We start from the raw sequence: 20,037 nt of genomic DNA, 5'->3' as shown, positions 1-20,037 counted from the left end.
TGTAAGCATGTGTGTTTTTTTTATCCCAGAAACTTCTTCCCTAAGGCAATAACCGTAGCATGCACTACATCAGTTATGATGCAACAAGGTATGCACGCCGACTGGTTAGTTCATTGATGCCGTAAATAACAGAAAACTGCTGAGTAGTCCTTGCTTGTTCTCACTGGGGAGCGTTAATTTGGGTTTGATATCCAGCTGCTGATTGTAATGAAATTTGTAGGAACATATTACCCACGCTCTTCCAAATTCGAAAGGTTTAAAATTTACTAGGCAAAAATGAAAGGCATAGAGCATGATCTCAAGGGACTAATTTCCCTAGGAAAGATGGCAAAAAACCTGGGTGCACACTGCATTATCACAAGTCTGCCAGGAGATAATTCACAGAGAGAAAGCAAATACATCCTGGGAGAAAAAAAAAACCCAACATGTAATAGCCTCTCAGCCCCAAGCCCTCAACCCCAAGGATGGGAAGGTGAGATTACTCATACAACTGCTGTTGATACTCTCCTCCTGAAAGGCACTGCTTTTCTGAAGCTCCAGAATTGCAATCAATATCAGCAGCAATAAAAACCTGAGACTGCAGCTGCTCCCTATGTGACGCACACGTGTCAGTCACATACCTAGTAGCACACAGTGAAGGTAAACTAAGGAGCCTGTTTTGTAAGTCCTTCTTTAAAAAATTTCAGTCATAAACTTTAGAAAGGCTCATTCCAGTGAATTTGTGCATGGCTCAGTCTCCACTGAAACATTGGTAGCTGTTTGTACTCAGGATTTTGTAAGACAAAACTCTAAAAATACACGAGAAAACACAGAATGTGAGAGCTTGCTTGCCTCAGACATTCTTTCACGAGATAATGTATTAGAAAAATGCATTCTTCCTGAAAAGAAATATTACCATCTAGTAGAGCACCATTATCAAGGGAGATCAATATCTTTATCCAGACTGTACTTTAGAAGCTCATTTAACATATAATAAATTAATCATCTACAGGATCAACTTCTTTGAGGGCCACATGTTACTTAAGCATGAGGAACGTGTTGGATTTGCGATCAAAGCATGGCAGTCTGGCCACTGAAACTAGCCAACTTGTCCCACTGCCATAACAGCTGAGACAGAAAAACTAAGGGGAATTTTATGTGCTTGTCAAAGTATATTTATACAATTTTGTGAAACCTATAGTGTAAGCAGAGAATTTTGCAAGGCTTTCTCATTAAAAAGCATGTAGTTTCAGAACACAGGACTGAATGTTAACTTTGGTAACTAGCCCTGATTATTTGGCTTATCTCAAATCTCACATTTTGTCACTACCATCTGCAGCTTGAAAAAACATGTTTATGCATATTTTAGCAATGTTACTGTAGATTTTCTAGTTTTTAAAATTGCAATTGGTGGTTGGTACACTAGAATTCAATGTCATGTTTTCATGTTGGAATTCAGAGTGAGGTCTCAGGGTGTAGTTCATGGATATTTTATCCAGAGAAAAAGCTGACCTAAATGATTGCTTCCACATAGCTTATCTTATCACCTCTATCATTCTGCCTAGGTAATAGTTTGATATAGAATCATAGAATCGTTAAGGTTGGAAAGGACCTCTGAGATCATCGAGTCCAACCTGTTAACCTAACTGCCTGGTCCACCTCTAAACCATGTCCCTGAGCACTACATCTTCCCTGGGCCGTCTATTCCAATGCCTAACCACTCTCTCTGTGAAGAAATTTTTCCTAATATCTAATCTAAATCTCCCCTGGCAATTCTTCAAATAGGATCAATGAAATGATCCAAATGAAGAAAAATTTAACATTCCTACCCTTCCCTTAAGCATTTAAAACATCTCTATTGCAAGAAGAAATGTTTGTGGAACTACCACTTGCATAACCCTTTCTGGTTCTACCTCTGAATTTCAGCCTTCATGTATTTGGACAAAGCAATGCCTATCCTTTCTGTAGCAGCAGAGATCACTGAAGGTGAAAAATTATACAAATTTAATTTGCTAATGACTCACAAACCATCCTATATTCCTACCAGATTTGTACAATGTAAAAACATCCACAATATATTTAATATAGTGAATAACCAGTCGAATATTTACAAACAGGTTTCATTTCAGTGATTTTATATCCTACTCTGATTAAGCCAGAGAAGTTTCATGGCTTTCCCCCCCTGATTTTATGCCTGGAAATAGAAGAACAAAGAATACTAGGGGTAATTTCTGAAGAGCAAAATCTGTTTCACAAATTACCCCCATACATATGGAAATAACAGCCATTGTATCTACACAGCTATTTTCCAAATTACATTCACATGAAGGGTTATGAAGAGGAAGTAACAATAACTACAGAACTGGGAATACTGCTGGTGTAGTATTCACTGAGCCTTATCAAATAGCCATTTATTATGCCCAAGCAAGGGCACAAGAGAGGAAGTAGGCAGTCTAAATTTCCTCCTTCTTCCAATTGTCCCAAGATCTGATGCTGAGTGCTGCTACAATTGCTTCAATTGTGAAATCTCCTTTATTCATTTCAGGAAGAGTTCCACAGACACACAGGTCATGGGACCCCACCCTTAGTGGGTCAAGGACACAAAGTAGCTACAAGCTCTTCATAAACAGGTAATCAAAACTCATATTCCTAAAAGATGGAAGCTGTTTTATTATGAAGTGAAGCAGACAACTAGTGTGGCAATGTCATTCTCAGAAAACACCTGAACCTGTTTTGATAATAGATGCTGCTTCTGTAGAATTAAAGTGGACCTAGACTTGGTTTGGCTCCAAGTGAAACAGTCCAAATGCTCTAGTGAAATGGAGCTTGGACCCTGAACAATCCATACAAAACATGCACATTCAAGTTTTCCACCTTTACTCTTTACCACTGTGTCCTGCCAGATGTCACTGGCCTCCCAGAACAGCTGCCCCTAGCATGCCTCCGTCAGAATCAGACAGGTAAGCAGCAATAGCTCGCTGTGACTGAAACAACTGGGAAGCAGCTCCACAGAGAGTGTGGAAGGGAAAAACCCGTTGAAAAGGTATGAACAGTCATTGCTTTAACTGGCAAGGCATTCTGCACACTCCGTATTTGTCTACATTCAGATTTTGGATCTGGTCTTGCGTTGCTGTCACATTAGCAGAGGACTGATGTGTTCTCGAGCGGTTATGACAGACCATGTATGATCCATCATTTTCAGTGGATTATTTGCATTTCCATCTCAGTTCTAAGAATGATTCGTCTCACTTGTGTCAACCATATCCAACCCTGCGCCACCACTTTACAGGAGTTACAGGTAACCCAGGGACACAAGCAGTAAAGACCTCTGCTCTGTAATGAGGATTAGCCTCATTTCAGCCATGGCATGTACAGCAGCCCTGTACATAGACAAGGAAAGCTGAGAACTGTACAACTGATACTAACTGCTTTTCAAAAGCCAGAGAAACACCGCTGCTGCCAAATAACAGTTTTCTAGACTGGGTGTTAACATAGTGCAGCTGTAATTACAGCTGTTTCCAAATGAAGAAGAGATATAAGTACCGTTAGCCTCTAGGTAACACAAAGACCAGAAACCCATAGTTAAGCACCATGTAATCCCTACAGGCATCGCATTTAAATCGAGTTCTTGACCCAGTTAAACAGGAGTTTCTTCTTTTAACCATGACATGAGTAATTCAGGCCCACAGGAAATGCTCCATTTAGATCAACTCCCAATTAAATGTATCCCAAGTAAACAGTTTGAACTTCCTGCTAAATCAGCCACGATAATCTGAGCAATGTGAGATACCCCAGTATACCTCTAAACCTGCAATAAGAAAGATCTACAAGCAGGTTGCAGGATAGTGGCAGCTTTTGTGAAGGAAATACATGTATACGGATGTCTGATACAGATCTGTACACAGTCTGTGTATACAGACATCTATATATGCATCACAGCCCCGCCAATGGTATCAGTAACAGAAAATTTATTTACTCAGTATTTTGGAGCAATTGCCATGCCTCTGACTAGCAGCCTGGCTATCATCTTGATACCCTTGATTTAAAATCATGCTGCCAAGAAAATGTTCCCCTCCTTTGCTGAAGGATGAAATCTCTTCTCCAAATTTCCAGCCAGCTGTTTCCCATAGAACTTCAGCGACTGTAAACCCCACTTATGGTTGTAAGCATCTACAACTGAATTTCTACCAAGGTCACCATCCTATTTTAAGTACCATGACAACAGTGGAGTTGAAATAATTAGTTTGGAAACTACCAATTTCCCATATAGGAGGACAACCAACACAAGACTTAGTGATGGGTTTACTATCCATAAAGCTTACTAATATCATCATGCTTACTTCTGTAAGAAGTCCAACTGACATAATTTACATCTCGCAAAGTTAAGCTTGTAAGTATATGCAGGGCTATGGCCTATATATATAAAGAAGACACAGCTGTCAAGTCTGGCATCTCTCACCTCGCAGGACTAATAACAGGAAGTATTTTCCACAGGAAAAGAAAGTCTTCTTAATACAGCATCTTGGGGTTTGAGCTAATAGTAGTTTTATACCCACAAAAGTCACTTCAGGTCATTTTTAGGCATATTTCTTAGTTAAATGTTCATCTTTATGAGGTTGCATTGATAGAAACAAAAATATCTAGATATCTTTATAGACAGAGGAATGCAAACTAAGATAGAATAGAATAGAACAGAACAGAACAGAACAGAATAGTTCACTTGGAAGAGACCTGCAACAATCATCTAGTCCAACTGCCTGACTACTTCATGGCTGACCAAAAGTTAAGGCATGTTATTAGGGGCATTATCCAAATGCCTCTTAAATTCTGACAGGCATGGGGCATCGACCACCTCTCTAGGAAGCCTGGTCCAGTGTTTGGCCAGCCTCTCAGTAAAGAAATGCTTCCTAATATCAAGTCTGAACCTCCCCTGACGCAGCTTTGAACCATTCCCATGTGTCCTGTCACTGGATACCAGGGAGAAGAGACTGGCAACTCCAGTAACTTTTTTAAAAACCTTTTGAAACTCCCTGAATAGTTCCCTGAAGCAACTCTGCAACATGCAAAAGAAAGGGATAAAACTTTGGGATAACAAAAAAGCTTCCGTGTGACTCTGGCATTTGTTAAAAATGTAATTAACAAAAATCCACCTCAAAAACCCCTTTCCTTCTACATAATTGTTCTTTCCTCATTGATAAGAGTATATATTATATTTTAAGTTTATTCCAAGCATACAGTGTCTGCTCATGTGGAAAACACCAGTACTTTATGGGTTAAGAGTATAGTAAGACAGCTTTCTGATCTGAGATTTCACACATCTTTCTCTTAATTAAATTGAAAATTCCCTCAGTTCCATAAGACATTAATTTATTCAAATGAATTAGTATTCAAATAATTTAGTTCCCATTCCTGGAAATTTCTGAATAATATAACAACAAATATTATGGTTTTCTGAAGCTTTTTTGCTTCAGAAAATGAGAAATGGGGAATTTACTTCATCCTGTGAAATTCCCAGAAAGGCATGGGGCTAAATTCTTTGCCTGTTGCCTTCACGAGACTTAAACCAGCCAGATCTGGCTCACCAAATGAAAAAAAAAGACTGTTACTGAATTAAAGCATGGTTTAGATTTATTTGTAAAGGGCATCGGTAATATTATCCCTGTTAAATTATTTTTTTTTCCGTAAAGAAACATTTAAAAACTTATAACTGACATTGCCCTGGATTTCATCATATTATGCCAGTCAGTGTACCTTACACTCTTTGTCCTCAAGTCTGTTGTTTTGATTGCATGCTATATATATTGCTCACTATGACATTTCCTCTGAAGGTCAGTCAGCGCTGTAGAAGAAATCCCTGGTGGAACTCAGAAGAACAGCAGACAGAACCTGCTAAGTTTAGGTTCCACCTTCTCTGTGTCTACAAAGGACTACACAGCAGCTGCTCCACCACAGAAATGTTTGTTCCACAGGAAGGAAAAGGTGACTAATAAAAAACGTATAAGCTGATTTCAAAATGTAAATATCACTAAAGAGAAACCTCTCATCCAGTTGTCGTTTGCCAGTGACATGCATATCAGCTACTGAGTCATCTCATTAGCTGAGTATTCTAAACTGACAGACTCCAAATTAGGCATGATCCAGTTGTGATAACTCAGAACTGAAGGCAGTGAAAGCTCTTGTCCATAAAGACTAAGCAAAAGCTTATAATCAAACCCTCTCTGACCTACATGTGTGATTTCTGCAAGCATCAAACACCATATGGACTGTTTTCATCGACCAGCTTCTGGAGCTTCAGAACAGCAAAAACATTTACAGATACACTGAACCCAAACCGTTACTGGTCAACAGTGCTCAAAGGACTTAAATTTTTTTTACAGTGTATGCCTGGACAGAAAGCATAGGCTAGCAGTGAGTGTGCCAAACCAATAGTTCACCTAAGGGTCTATTTCTAGTTGCTGATTTGTTGTAGGACTCTGTTAAATGGGAAGGATAATGTTTCTTTGGCAGTTGGATCACAAAAATCCAGAAGTAACTGAATCACAGAAATCCACGATGCTGCTGCCCATGGAGTTTTCTGTTGTGGAAGTAGATGGGACAGGTTTCAGGCTGGTGAATCCTTTCACCTGTGCCCAGTTCACAAGCTCACGACTGACCAGTGGCAGAACTTTGATCCTGAGTTTCAGTTAGATACTTTGGGAAATTATCTTTTTATATACAAATTTAGTTTTCGATTTTGTTAATATGATTTTTGTGGATAATAACTGATTTCCTCAGAAGGAGTCCAGCAACTATTACAACAAAGTGCTAGTCGCTCTTTATACGTGATACAAAACTGCATTGTCTGTTGGCAGGACAATACTAGTATTATGAAACAAACCATAAATTTTCTCAAAAAAAGATCTAAATCGGTCAAGGTACTAAGTCATAGAGAATGGTTGGAAGGATCCACATCTTACCACTTGCAGACAGTTAGTTATTTCTGTCTGCTTCAAGGATCTAAAAGCATAGATGAACCTGAAAAAACCCAATATGCAAAATTCCTTGAGGTGGGTGCTCAGCAGGAAAAATAGCATCTTGTGCTGTTAACGTTTGTTGAAATTAAAGCAAAAGAATACAATGTCCGCTAATAAGAAATATCAGTAACCTTCATTACAGGGAAGAAAGCAGCTCTGCATTTTAGTCTCGTTCCCTATGGAAGCTGAGCTTATAAAATCACAGTGGTGTGTATGTATGTGTGTACGTCTGTGACTGTCCTCATAGTAACTTGGGAATCAAACAGGAAAAGGTCTCAGAAGAAATTAAGTTTCTGTAAGTGTCATGAAAATAGGTGCCTTGCAAAGGAAAAGGATCTTGGTTAAGTGCCTTTACAGAAGAAAAGGCTTCAGCATGAGCTTACCCCTAATTAGACCCCAGAGAGTCCACACAGGAGAGAGCCAAAACAGAGAGGTCTTCAATCAGCATTTGCACCTTATTAGACACTGAAGTCAATTAGCTACAGCATACAGATCAACAGAAATGGGTTTCATTGGTACTGGTGTTTGGGATCTTCATTACATTTGGGAGACATTTATTAAAATTCTAAATTGCCTCCTTACAGTTTTCAGGTCCAGAATTTATTATTTTGTCTAGTGAACCACCAGTGACCTTGCAGCTGCCTGGATCAATTGTGGTAAGTATGAACATTAAGAATTTAGAACTAATCTAGCGACCTTTTAGTTGAGTCTCTTTGTCAGTTGCAACTGAGTCCCAACCCATTACTCTTGCCATGTCCTCCTCCCAAACCAAGTTAGGGTTCCTGCAGAGGTATTGAGACTTGAAAGGAGGTCATTTAACTCTCAGTGCTACGTAGTTATTTCTGGTGGTGTGAAAATAGCTTAATTTATCCTTCTCAGCTAAGAATGCTCACTTTAGCACAAGACTTTTGAGACAAAGATTATACAGCAAATATGCAATGTGACATCTAGTGCCAATGCATTGGAGCCAATGTATTGGACTCCAATAAGGCACATCCTGTACCTTTCATTAAGATAAAGTAAAAGGCTGACAGCATACAGCAGTAAAAATGAGGGCAAAGAAAATTAGGAATTAACCCTAGTGATTGTAGAGTCTGAGCATGCTCAGCTGTTTTTTGGGGATTCCCTGGGTTTTTTAAAAATTAGAAATGCTTGGGATATTAATTTATGAGAAGGAATGCAGGGAATAGCATAGTGTTGTGACTAATTCCACCAGGTTATGCAGACACAGGAGACTAGGGGGCCTCAGTAACAAAATGCTGTGGAACTTACATTGCTTGTACTTGGCACTCATTCTTCACTCTTTGTTACATGTTTTTAGACTAAAAAAGGGAAATCCTATTTGTCCCAAAGGGATCTCAATGTGATTCTACTCAATGGGCAGTGCCTTGAGGTGCAATGTGACATCAAGTCCAAAGCAAGAGATGTTTTCAACACCGTGGTGGCGTATGCAAACTTGGTGGAACATTTCTACTTTGGCTTGGCTTACCTGAAAGGTAATGAGACACAGCTAACTACAGTAACAGTTCTCTCCCTCAGTGCCTCTGTAGTCACTTTATTAATAAATTCCTTTAAGATCCTTTAAGATGAAAGCAGGTTCAAAGCTTAAGCAAAAGTAAGGTACATTGGTTTAAACTGTACTGCACTGATGTAAAAAGCATGTCTACCCTAGGACTGTGCATCAGCACAGCCATACTGTTACTGGCTGATACTCCCATGGAGAAAAGGCTGTGTCCCAGCCTTGCACTGGAATGATACTGAGCCGTGTAGCTCCGGCAGAAATTCCAGGAAGCACTGTACTGAGGAAGGCTGACTGTCTTTGTTCCTAGATATAAATTGGAGTACAGACTCAGCTATTTCATCTACAAGACCCACATCTCCCTAGCCTGTTTCTGATGGCAAGCATGGCTGAGGCACTAGGAAGAAGCATACCTTGTGTGTAGGGCATGAGGACTACAATGGGGTGCAGAACCTGAATGGGGAGCAGAATGCAAGCCCCATCAATTCTTGAGTGATTCTATAGAAACCACACTAATCCAGCATCTAACAATTGTAATCCTAAATTACATGCTAAAAGTTATCCTAAATTCTCCATCAAAGAAGCAACAAGTTAAGCCATGACACAGAGAAGTAAATCTCAACTGACATCCATTTTATTTTTTACTGCTAGTGATGCACTGAATGAAGACAGCAGAACTTTGAGCTACTGAAGTATCTCCAGACTTATCACATAACCCCAAATTCTCATTTCAGGTAAAGAATTCTTCTTTTTGGATGAGGAGACCAAACTCTACAAAGTGGCCCCAGAAGGCTGGAATGACCAACCCAAGAAGAAAACCTCCATCATTAATTTCACACTCTTTCTAAGGATAAAATTCTTTGTCAACCACTTTAATGTTATCCAGTAAGTGTGTGGTTCTGCTGACTGCGGGAAAACCAGCAGCATTTAGGGTGACTGTTCAAGGCTCCTCCTGTGTTCCTAACCCCTTTTGTGTTCCAGGCACGGCTTGACAAGGCATCAGTTTTACCTGCAGCTTCGTAAAGATATTTTGGAGGAGCGATTATATTGCAATGATGAGACTGCCCTGAAACTCGGCGCTTTGGCTTTACAGGCAGAGCTTGGCAATTATGCTTCTGAGGTGTGGATAAATGATACAATATTTCTCAGAGGTCTCTCTCAACAGCTTTTGCAGCTTTTGTTTGTCACATAGAGTTTAAAGAAAAAATGTGAATAGCACATAATTTCAGCTAAGTCCTTCAGTAATCACATTTCAGATTTAATTTAAAAAATTACAAAATTTGCCTGATTAAGGAGCAGTAATGAGTCAGATTAATTTGGCAGGAAATATGGCAGAATGATCAAAGGCTCTTGGTCCTTCATAATTGATAACATAGCCAAGAAACTCCAGAAAATCTCTAGAAAATTTCCAACATAGTCACAGCTTGAATGTGCAGAGGGGCTTAAAGAGACTAGAAAACATGGAAAAGAAAAATAAACAAACACTCCAGAATTCACAGCTATTTTGTGTGTAGGCTCAGATCCACAATCAGCAAAGACAGGAAGATCGCTGATGGTATATCTGAACTAGTTATCCTGCTTTTGAAGCGTACAGAAAATAGCCATTTATGTTCTCTGCCATATCTTCAGTTATATAAATCAGTGTAGCTCTATTAATTGAACTCTGAGTGGACTGATCCATCTAGTCGGATCCATCCCAGCATTGGGTCCCCCATTGCAGGTTGTACTGATGCAGCTGTAGCTGTCAGCTCTAAGTGCAAGACTGCAGGCATGCCTGTAGGCCCAGCTCTTTTCTCCCTGCTGCACAGAGTAGTGTGTGCCTTGAGCATCCGGCTGAGCACAGGTGCAAAAGGCACATTTAGCTGTCAGGACACTACCTGCTATTCCCCATCTTCTTTTAGGAAATGGCAACAGTGTGACTTCAGCATACGGGTCACCCTGAAAATGGAAATGCACCAAATAAGAAAAGTCAAGAAAGGACAAAAGGCTCCTCTCTCTTTTGTTTTGTTTGTTTTTTTTTTTTTTTTCTCCCAAAGATGCATGGAAAGAACTATTTTCGTGTTGAAGACTACATTCCAGCAAGCAGAATAGAGAAAATGACCCTGGCATATGTACAGCGAGAGCTTGCTAAATTACATCGTATGAATCGTTCCCTATTTGAGGATGAAGCTGAATTAGAATTTTTAAAGGTAACTTTCCATACCCCGAACATTATTTATTTTGAGATAGAGAGCCTCTCTCTATTTATCATTGTCTATTATTTCCTTCTTGCCTGATACAGTGGATTTTAGATAAGGTGAACAAATTTGAATAGTCAACAAAAACCTCAGAATTTCATTCTGCTGTAGATACTGTCACTCTAAATAAGTTACATCACATTTACATGGTAGATTTCCTTTCACTGATAGTTTATAAAGGGTTAATGCACATTTCAGGGTATTTTCAACATCCTAAGAGTTGATGCAAATTTTCAGCATGTTACCGACATGTCTGGGTTCCAGATGATTATAAATACACCTACTGAATGTATTACAGATGATTATAGAACATGGGAATAAGCACTGTCTTGACTTCCAAAACTTTAGCATGTGTTCAGTCACTTTCTAAACATGTAGTGATTATTTGTTCAAAAATATCTGTGAACCCTGGAAGTGAGGAAGGATTTATCTGAAGTATTTTCTCACATGACTATATTTGTAGGGCTCTAGGGTGTCACGATGATGTGGGATTTAATTTTTTCCCCCTAGTTTCTCCTTCTCCCCCAAACTTCTCTGCTTTCCATCAAATGAAAAATATCAGGCATTAGATAATGGATAAATATCAGTAGCCGTTTTGCTGCAGTGCCACATGCTTTTATTTATAGCAACATTTTAGTTCAGTTGCTGTTAATTATGTTAGTTCCTCATCTAATGCTGTCAGTGGAATTGAAGAAATAGATTGAAGCTTAGCCTTAATGACAGTCCCATCATGCGTGGCAAATCCAGTGAAGAAAAACAGCTTTGTTAGTATCTGTTTCGATGAATAAGTCTTTAGAAGGAGTCAACACATCATACAAAGTGAGAAAGATAGCCCCCATGGCAAGAACATGCAAATTCCAAATATGAAAGGGATTAAAAATTAAAACCCAGATTCAGCTAGTGATTATAAACGCCCCAGTTTTCAGGACTTGAACATTGGTGGTCTGGATACTTTCTGAAAAACAGATCTTCTTAAAGTGTTTTATTTTGGTCACTGAAAATCTCTATTAATGGTTGAAAAGTCATTTGGGGATTCTACATTAGCTTCTCAGAAAAAGAGAGTTTTAGAATAAACTCATATTGATCTGCAGATAACAAAAGAGGATGGAATAATCTCCTCATATTCCATAGTTCTATAAAGGGTCTGAGTCACATTTTAACGTTTTTGTGGCCAAGTGCAGGAGGTAGAAAGACAAGCAACAACACCCAGAACCTCTGGGTGAGTTCCTCAGAGCATCCTCTGCACAGTAAGATGGCAGGGGCAGAAGCTGGCTCCTCAGTCCCTTGAAGTATAATCCTACTTAACTTTTCACCCAGCAATGAGCACTGTGCAAGAAAGAAGCGACACTGAAGATCTGTTACTATAAAGTCTGGCACTGAAGGGAATTCTGGGGCAGTGAAATTCCCTCAAAAGTCACCACTATATTTAGGTGAGATACTTAGAGGTAAAATTTAGCAAACCCTGTAACTTAAGATACTTGGCAATGGAAATTTATAATGTCTGAATTTAAAAGATGATAGCCATGAAGGAATGGGTGTATGTACCTCAGTGAGTTTGTTGCAGGCTGGGAGCTGTGGTGTTGCTGCAGTTAAGATTTCTAGTTGGTCATCACTATTATAGAAAGGTAACCACACAAGCCCGTAACAATGTCAGAGTAGCCCTGGGACCAAAGTATTAGCAGTTTTACTAAGATCATCATATTTGCTGTGCCTCGTGGTTTCTGGGTTCACTCAGGGAAACAAAGACACAGAAAATAAAATGGAAAAAACCAAGGTCTAACAGTATTCAAGCAGCATTAATCCTGCATGGATTTCTATTCAGAAATGCACACAAGTGCCGAGTAGCAGTAATGCTGAGTACCTCAGTGCCACTGTAGTGTTTAGGTTATTGTGCAAGAAGCTACATAATCCTCCTACCTCTTCAAATTAGGTGTGTAGGAAAGTGTTATTTCAACTTTACATATGGAAAATGAATGCATGTAATGGCTCTATGACATACCAAAGTAAGGTGATGATTCTGTGAGGCAGTAGGTATGAAAATTTGGTAAGGGCTTCCAAATCTTTCTTGACAGAGTGAAAGAATATTCAGTAAAGGCACTGAAAACCATTTCCCCTCCCATCTACCTACCTTTTCTCCCCATGCCTCTTTTTGAAGAATGCATAGTAAATGCACTTTTTGTCTACAAGGTGACTCAGCAGCTTCCTGAATATGGAGTGTTATTCTATCATGTGTCCCAAGAGAAGAAAGGAGCAGGAGGGGACATCATCCTGGGAATCTGTGCCAAAGGCATCATTGTGTATGAGGTCAAAAATCACACAAGAATTGCCAGTTTAAGATTCCAGTGGCGTGAAACAGAGAGAATTTCAGCTCATGTGAGTTGGAACCAAGTGAATCTCTTCTCCACTCTTTACTACTTTACTCCCCTTCTGCCTGTCACTTTGATAAATTTATTGCATTCAGAGCCAGGATTAGACTCATTCTGTACAGGCAAGTCCTTTTTGAAAACAATCTAAAATCAAGGCTGGTTCTGGATCCGAAGATATCCAGTTCTTATTGAGGTTTAGTTGTGGAGTTTTTTGCCAAGGCTGGAGTCAAATTACTATAAAACCGAATAATCTGGTGTTGACTATTACAAAGACTATGTTAAACCTCTTCATGGCATATTCCATATTAATTCCTCTCTGATCTTTACTTCTGTCTCCCTTTTCTTTCGTTTTCCTTCCTACATCACGTCATGGGACCATGTCTCCCTCTTTGCAGATCTTATTACTCCCATCTTCATCTCTTAGTATATTGACATCTGTTAACAAACCAGTATTGGTGACAAGATTGTGACCCCTTCTAAATGGTATTCTGTGATCAGAGGCATATCAACCTACCATCCAGTTAAGGTGTCAACCTGCTTCGCACATTTCCCAGCCTGTTTCCTCTCCCAAAATGTCCCTTCTGCCCCTTAGAAGATATTTTCATTTTCAGATTAAATTGGTTTAATCATTTTAACATCTGTAGGGCCAAATTTTGCCAGTTCTATCAACCTGCTCCCAGTGCAGTCAATGTCCAAAGGCTCTTCACTTTCAACATAGAGCAGTTACAATCCTAATGACAGACACCTCACTAACAACTGTTAAATTTACAATAGGCATTTACTGCACCCAAAAGGCACACAGCCAGGCATAAATAAACTGGACAAACCAATAAGATTATACAAATGAACTTTCGGTGCCTCAGTGTAATGACTGATATATGAAGCAAGCTGTGCTTTTTTTTCCCTTTAGAGAAAAAAATTCATGATTGAAAGCAGCTTCAGTGGCAAGAAACACACCTTCATTACCGATACAGCAAAGACATGTAAATATCTTCTGGACCTCTGCTCTGCCCAGCACAAATTCAATGCACAGATGAATTCTAGGCAACTTCGTCAAACTTCATCAGGTGAGGTATAAATGCACTTTTGTTTTTCAGGCCATAGGACAAGGTTAAGTGCAAGGAAAGCTGCATTTAGTGAAGCTGAGAATCAGAACCTGCCACATCAGTCTCACTGTGCTTTAGTTTCTCATTTGCAGAGCAGAAAATAATGCCTCCTTCTTCACTGGAAGTTAGAGGTGTGCAAGTCTAATTTAGCATGTGCATGTGAGTGTGTGTGGGCAGGGGGTGGAGAGGGGTTCTCTGGTGATAATAACTATATAGCTAAACTCAAATTTGAAAAAAAGCATGATTGCACTTCCCTTCAGGAAACCTGCTGAGAATTCTGAAGAAACGTATCAGACTTACCCCAAATGTAACCTGATAAATGTTCCACACAACGAATAACTTTAGTGGTGCCCAGATATGCTGGAGCTGAATTTAGTTAACTGGCTATCTTTGCATAAGACAGAGGTTCAACCCTATAGCTCAGTCCCAGGACAAAACCACCAAACCAAAAGCACATCAGTTACACCCACTCAACTATGTGGCTGCTAGCTGCTCTTATCTTTGGTTTTGCCATGTCTATAGAAGATATGACTATTACCTCCTTAAACTTCAGATTTTCCATAGTTTCTGAGACAACGTTCTGCTCAACCCAGGGCAGTTACGTAGCACTTGTCACCCATGGTTCTCAGCATGCTCTGTAAAGATGGGTGACAATCATTATGGGGAAACTAAGGCACATATGAAATAACAGCCTAAGCTGACAACTGTCATCACTCTTGACTTTAGTGGAGCAACATGGATTTTCACTAGCTGAGGACTCGTCCTTTGCCTTGAACAGAATCATCATCATTTACAGCTACTGAATATTTGACCCAGTGAGTCATAGCGGAAGAATCAAGTGTCATGCCTTATCTGCTGGGATACTCCTTGCTCTAGTAAAACTGTAAAAGTGTTGGCAATGAAATTGTATCATGGGATATAACAGAATGATTGATATATTGCTTCTTTCCCACTAAAATTATTTTGTGAAAAGTGAAATTCCACTTGCACAAATTTGTTACCATGGAAAAAGGCACTAGGATGACATTTATGTTCAAGGGACCTTTCGTTGCTTGGGCTCCTGTAGCTTCAAACATAACTTAGTGGGACTGTGATTTGTAGCATAAAAATGATTTCTAATAGTGAATCTTAAAGTTTTCTGTGTCACATTTTCTTGTGGCAGTATTTCTTACTAAAAATTACTGCATCCCATATATAAGAAAATAAAAAGATTGAGAGATAAGAAAATGATAACCCAGGTCCTGATTACAAGCACCTCAAATCCCAGAAACCAGCCAGACTTACACAAGCCATGTGACTGCAATTTCTGAGGTTTGCTGTGTGCTTGCTGTCCCAGAAAAAAAGGCTTTGTGAAGGCAATGATAGATAGTAGTTCAAAATGCTGCCTTTGCCACCGCAGTGAGACTGTAAGAGATTATAAGGCTCTTTCTGCATGAGGAAAACTCTTCCTTCTGCTGCACTGTTCAGCTGTATAAGTCACCATCTCTTCAAAACTTGCTAGCAGCCCCCTACTTTGAAATCACCATGGCAACTCTCAGACTGTGCTAATACTGTGGACAGTTAAGCCTTCTGAAGCCTTAACAAACGCCCCTGATCTAAGTCAGTGAGGAAAGTGGGAGCCGAGGTTTAATACTGCAGAGTAATGTTCTAGAAAGTTGCATTCAGGCTAGTATTTGTTAGGAAAAACACAGGAGGTCAGCTGTCACATACAAGCAGAATTAAAGCCCATATTTGTGCTAGCCTGTACCAAGCAGGGTTCTTGTTTTACTTTCTGACATGCCCCCGATTTCCTGCTGTCCCTCTCCTTCAAATTCCCTCTCCAGCCCACCCGTTGAGAACCTAAATAAATTAACAATGCCTCATCCAGCACTATCTTGTTTCAGGAAAATAAAATCTTTTGAGATGATATATTTGTATATAGCATAGCCCAGATGTCATCAAGCAAGTAGTAGATTTCACACAGAGGTGGAAAGTTGGATAGCAAGCATTGCCACCAAGATGGTCTCCTACTCAACTTTACTTGGCCGCTCTCTGAACTTAAGATACCATGTGTTAGTAGAGCTCCTGTCTTCTCAGATGTACGTATATTGGGGTGGTGGGCCTGTGAAGGATGGGAAACTACCAACCTGGCCGTTTCAGTGTCTGACAGACAGATATTTCTCATACACTGAATGTTTACAAAATATACTTTACAGAGATATTCAGGTTTAAATTATACAGGGTTGTATATTTCATCTGTTTTTGTGGAAAGTGAATTTGCAATATAATTCATAGAAATGAAATCTAAATACAGTGTACACTTTCTATGAAAGGAATGGATTGGAAACCCTTTCCACTCACTCCAAGGCCTAGATATCCTCAAGGACACCAAAGCAAATATATCTGCGATGTCAGTCTATTTTGCCAACATGTTCAAAAGGTTAGACAGAAAGCAGCTTTGAGATTAAAAAGATGGGATAATATCAGAGGATTTATCTTTCCTTCCTCCTCCCCTCTCCCTTCTTATTCAGAGGAAAGTAAATTTATGGAAATAGACAAATCAAATTCTGCATATGCAGCTCAACGTGAACACCTTGCCCTCATTCAGAGACTGTCTCGTTCAGAGAATGTACTCTATGGAGCAAATCTGGAAAACCTTTCTGCTGGGATGATGAGCAAATCTTGTGATAACCTCAGTGTGGAAACCAACAACAGGACTACAGACAAAAGCAATCTTGGCAGGTAGGTTTGCTTTTTCCTCTAAACATGTGTAAGAATACTCAGTCATAGACTATATCATTGCAGACCACGATGGTAAACTGTGAGGCAGAGGGGTTTTTTTGCAGTCTTTATTGGTAACACCAAAGGCTCTGTCAGGCCTGGGGCTCCATGGTGCCTGCAGTAGTGCAAACACAGGCGGGAAGCTAACAGTCTAACAGGTAAGAACTTGAAAAAGAGTGACATTTAAATTTGTACCAGACTCAGGAGTGAAACACTTATTGGGTTATGGAGAAGGTTAAAAATAAGGAAGAATAAAAGTAAAATCTTTGTGTATCTTCTCTGGAAATGGCAGTATGTGAACTGAATGCACAGTGGAAGCTGTTTTTGAGCAGGTCTTACCTAACTGATTCCTCCATGTCTAAAGGTGCAAATCATAGAGAACAGTGTTAAGAACTTCTCCCTTTTCATTTTCATTGGTACATTCACCAGTGTAGGCAGTTCCTATAGCTGCACACAGTCTCAAGGCCTTTGATGAATTCTAGTGCCTTTTAGAATACTAAGAGTTAGAATAGAGCCAAGAAGAACATGAACTACCAGGAAAACTTTCAGGTGTGGTTTTGTCTAAATGGACAGCAGCACTAAATGAAGGCTGAGGCTATGCATTGTTTTCCTGATGCCTGCACTCAACTCAGAGAAAAACACAGGGGAAAATCAGTCATGATGTGAGTGGTCTAATGGCAGCTGTTATTTGGAAGCAAATGAACTACCTCTCCCCTACAATGAAATGTGGCCCAGAAATCAGAATACTCGTTGAAAGGCTATAAACACGTGCATTCCCAATGTGTCTCTGACAGACTGATGACAATGAAGAGTGCTAAATACCATTGCTAATTTGTTAATGTAACGCAGTCTTAATTTCCTGCCATGCAGATCCACATCAGGGCTATCCCAGTCAGAAATGCACATGAATTTGAATGGCAAGCAAAGGAGTTATGACTACCTCTCTATCCACTCAACTCAGAACACAATCAGTGGTGAGTATAATAATCATGAAGAGAGACGGTACCCTTCCATATTTATTGTTTCAATAGCAGGAGACCAAAATATATTCACATACAGATTAAAGAATATCCTTTTGCACTTCTAATCTTGGGAATTAACCCAGAGTTTAGCAAGACAATCTGTTTTCTTCCCTTTCACTCCTGCTTTCCATCAGGATCAGTGGTAAGGGACTTCATGATAAAATTATTCTATTAATGGTTCCTAACGCTCTTCAGAGGCATAGTTCAGTACACCCAGGACTCGCATGGGGCAATATCCCTATGCTTAGAGTTCATAATTTGGTTTGCAATTGAGATCTACAACTCAATAAATAACGCATGAGACAACATAGGCTCCAGGTCCTTCCTCTGTTCTTGCATTTGCATGACACTAACTGGAATAATAAGAACTGGCCACCTAATTTTCTAACGGAAGCTGTATTGCATGCACACAGTGAGCTGATCTATGGAATACGAAGCTATGATGATTTGGTTAGTCCATTTTAAAATTAGAACTGTACTTTAAACACACTGTGGCAATTGTACAATGTTAAGTAGTGTTAACACTACAAAAGTCACCACCGCAGTCAGTGCTGACTGGACTGCACCTACAGAGCCAAAAGGGCCCACTGGGCCAAAGGCTAGAGTTTCCAAAGGAACCCACAGGAGATTTTATGTCTAAATCACCCTCATGTTCAATGGGCACTACCTGCCTGACTCTTTAGATATTCTGATCTTCATAAAAATATTGCAGATAAATGTGTACTCTCCCAGAAACAAACATTATAGGAAGAGCTTACACAGCTACTGTACATATTCTTTTCTAAAGAATGCAAATTTCCAAACAGTTGTTTGAGCTTTCTTCCTGCATTATATTGATTCAGAAGTAATGGTAATGTTGAAAACAAGGACAAAATATATTTTTAATTTTTGAAGCCCCAGTTTTGCATACTATATGAATCTACTGTCTCCCTGCATTAATCTGCATTTATTCTAGCTGTTTTGTTTCTGCAGCACCTGGATCACCAGCCATCCAAAAGGAAGTTTTGCTAAGTGGTCTAGAAAGAGAAATCATTTGTGTCAGACTAAAACGTGACCCTAAGAATGGATTTGGTAAGTAAGGAACATGAATGTTATGTTTGTTACTGGGACTGTCAGATCCTGGTGCTAGCACTGATACTTGCTGACTCAAGCTGAGCAAGATGGTACCCTTCTTCACCTCATTTATTATTCTTATAAATAAGACTACCAATCTTTGTGAAGGACTTAGAATTTCCACGACTGAAAAGGACTAAGCGCATAAATCAAGACCACAGTTTTTTCAGAGGATTAACTGAGGCCACAGAGGTCAAGGAGACCAAGTGCTAAGAGTAGAATGAAAGGAACAAGTGTCTAGTTTTGTATCTGAAATACATGTGCAGTGATTTTATTTACCTTAGACCTTACACAGGGGTAGATGATTTTCTGCAAACCTTTCAGGTATTGCCTGTGGGGCATGATGTAGGATTACATGATGTAAAACAATGTTCAAATTTATCTAATGAACTTTTAAGCCATTTTCCTCCTGCAGGTGTTAAATACTAAGGTCCACATAGTTTATGACTCTTGTAAGAAAGTAGTTGGAATCTTTAAAAGTCCCAAGCCAGGAAAGTATTCGTATTGCGAATTATATTTAAATAGCCACTGAAGTCAACAGCACACTTTAATTATAACATGAGTTTAAAGCTCTCCCAAATCAAGACCTTGATGCCACATAAATCAGAGCTCCCCATTCTCCATACCACGTATAAAATTTATGCCATTGGAGCAAGAGCCTTTTGTGCTCCTAAGGTTCATTTTTTTCTAATACTGCCAGTGTCTCTGCATTCTCATGCTATCTCATTTTTGCAGGTTTTGTAATTATTGGAGGAGAAAATGTAGGAAAATTAGACCTTGGTATCTTTATCGCTTCAATTATCCCTGGGGGACCTGCGGACAGAGCTGGAAATATCAAACCAGGTCATTGTCCTTAGTTTTTAATTAGAATTAAAATACTTTCATGGTTTAAAGTTAGCTACTCTGGATTTATTTCCTTATT

General features: G+C 39.4%; 1 protein-coding gene across 5 annotated transcripts in view; it reads left to right on the top strand.

The window, feature by feature from the left end:
- The window catches only part of FRMPD2 (FERM and PDZ domain containing 2), a 67,789-nt gene that overhangs the window by 10,429 nt on the left and 37,323 nt on the right, over positions 1–20,037 (top strand). For 4 of the 5 annotated variants that reach the window (XM_087767240.1, XM_087767239.1, XM_087767238.1 and 1 more), the window contains 13 exons: positions 2,525–2,609; positions 5,808–5,958; positions 7,577–7,648; positions 8,314–8,488; positions 9,246–9,396; positions 9,493–9,631; positions 10,548–10,700; positions 12,936–13,121; positions 14,025–14,181; positions 16,731–16,941; positions 17,830–17,954; positions 18,975–19,073; positions 19,851–19,958. In XM_087767240.1, the coding sequence (XP_087623366.1) occupies positions 2,525–2,609; positions 5,808–5,958; positions 7,577–7,648; positions 8,314–8,488; positions 9,246–9,396; positions 9,493–9,631; positions 10,548–10,700; positions 12,936–13,121; positions 14,025–14,181; positions 16,731–16,941; positions 17,830–17,954; positions 18,975–19,073; positions 19,851–19,958 (1,812 nt within the window). The remainder of the gene's footprint in view (positions 1–2,524; positions 2,610–5,807; positions 5,959–7,576; positions 7,649–8,313; positions 8,489–9,245; positions 9,397–9,492; positions 9,632–10,547; positions 10,701–12,935; positions 13,122–14,024; positions 14,182–16,730; positions 16,942–17,829; positions 17,955–18,974; positions 19,074–19,850; positions 19,959–20,037) is intronic. The other variant, XM_087767242.1, reaches the window with a different exon arrangement.

The sequence above is a fragment of the Nipponia nippon genome, unplaced genomic scaffold (genome assembly GCF_047370975.1).
Source record: "Nipponia nippon isolate SJK-2023a ecotype South Korea unplaced genomic scaffold, ASM4737097v1 scaffold_3, whole genome shotgun sequence".
Classification (NCBI taxonomy): domain Eukaryota; kingdom Metazoa; phylum Chordata; class Aves; order Pelecaniformes; family Threskiornithidae; genus Nipponia; species Nipponia nippon.
The sequence above is the reverse complement of the archived record's forward strand: the minus strand, read 5'-3'. Positions and strand labels throughout refer to the sequence as shown.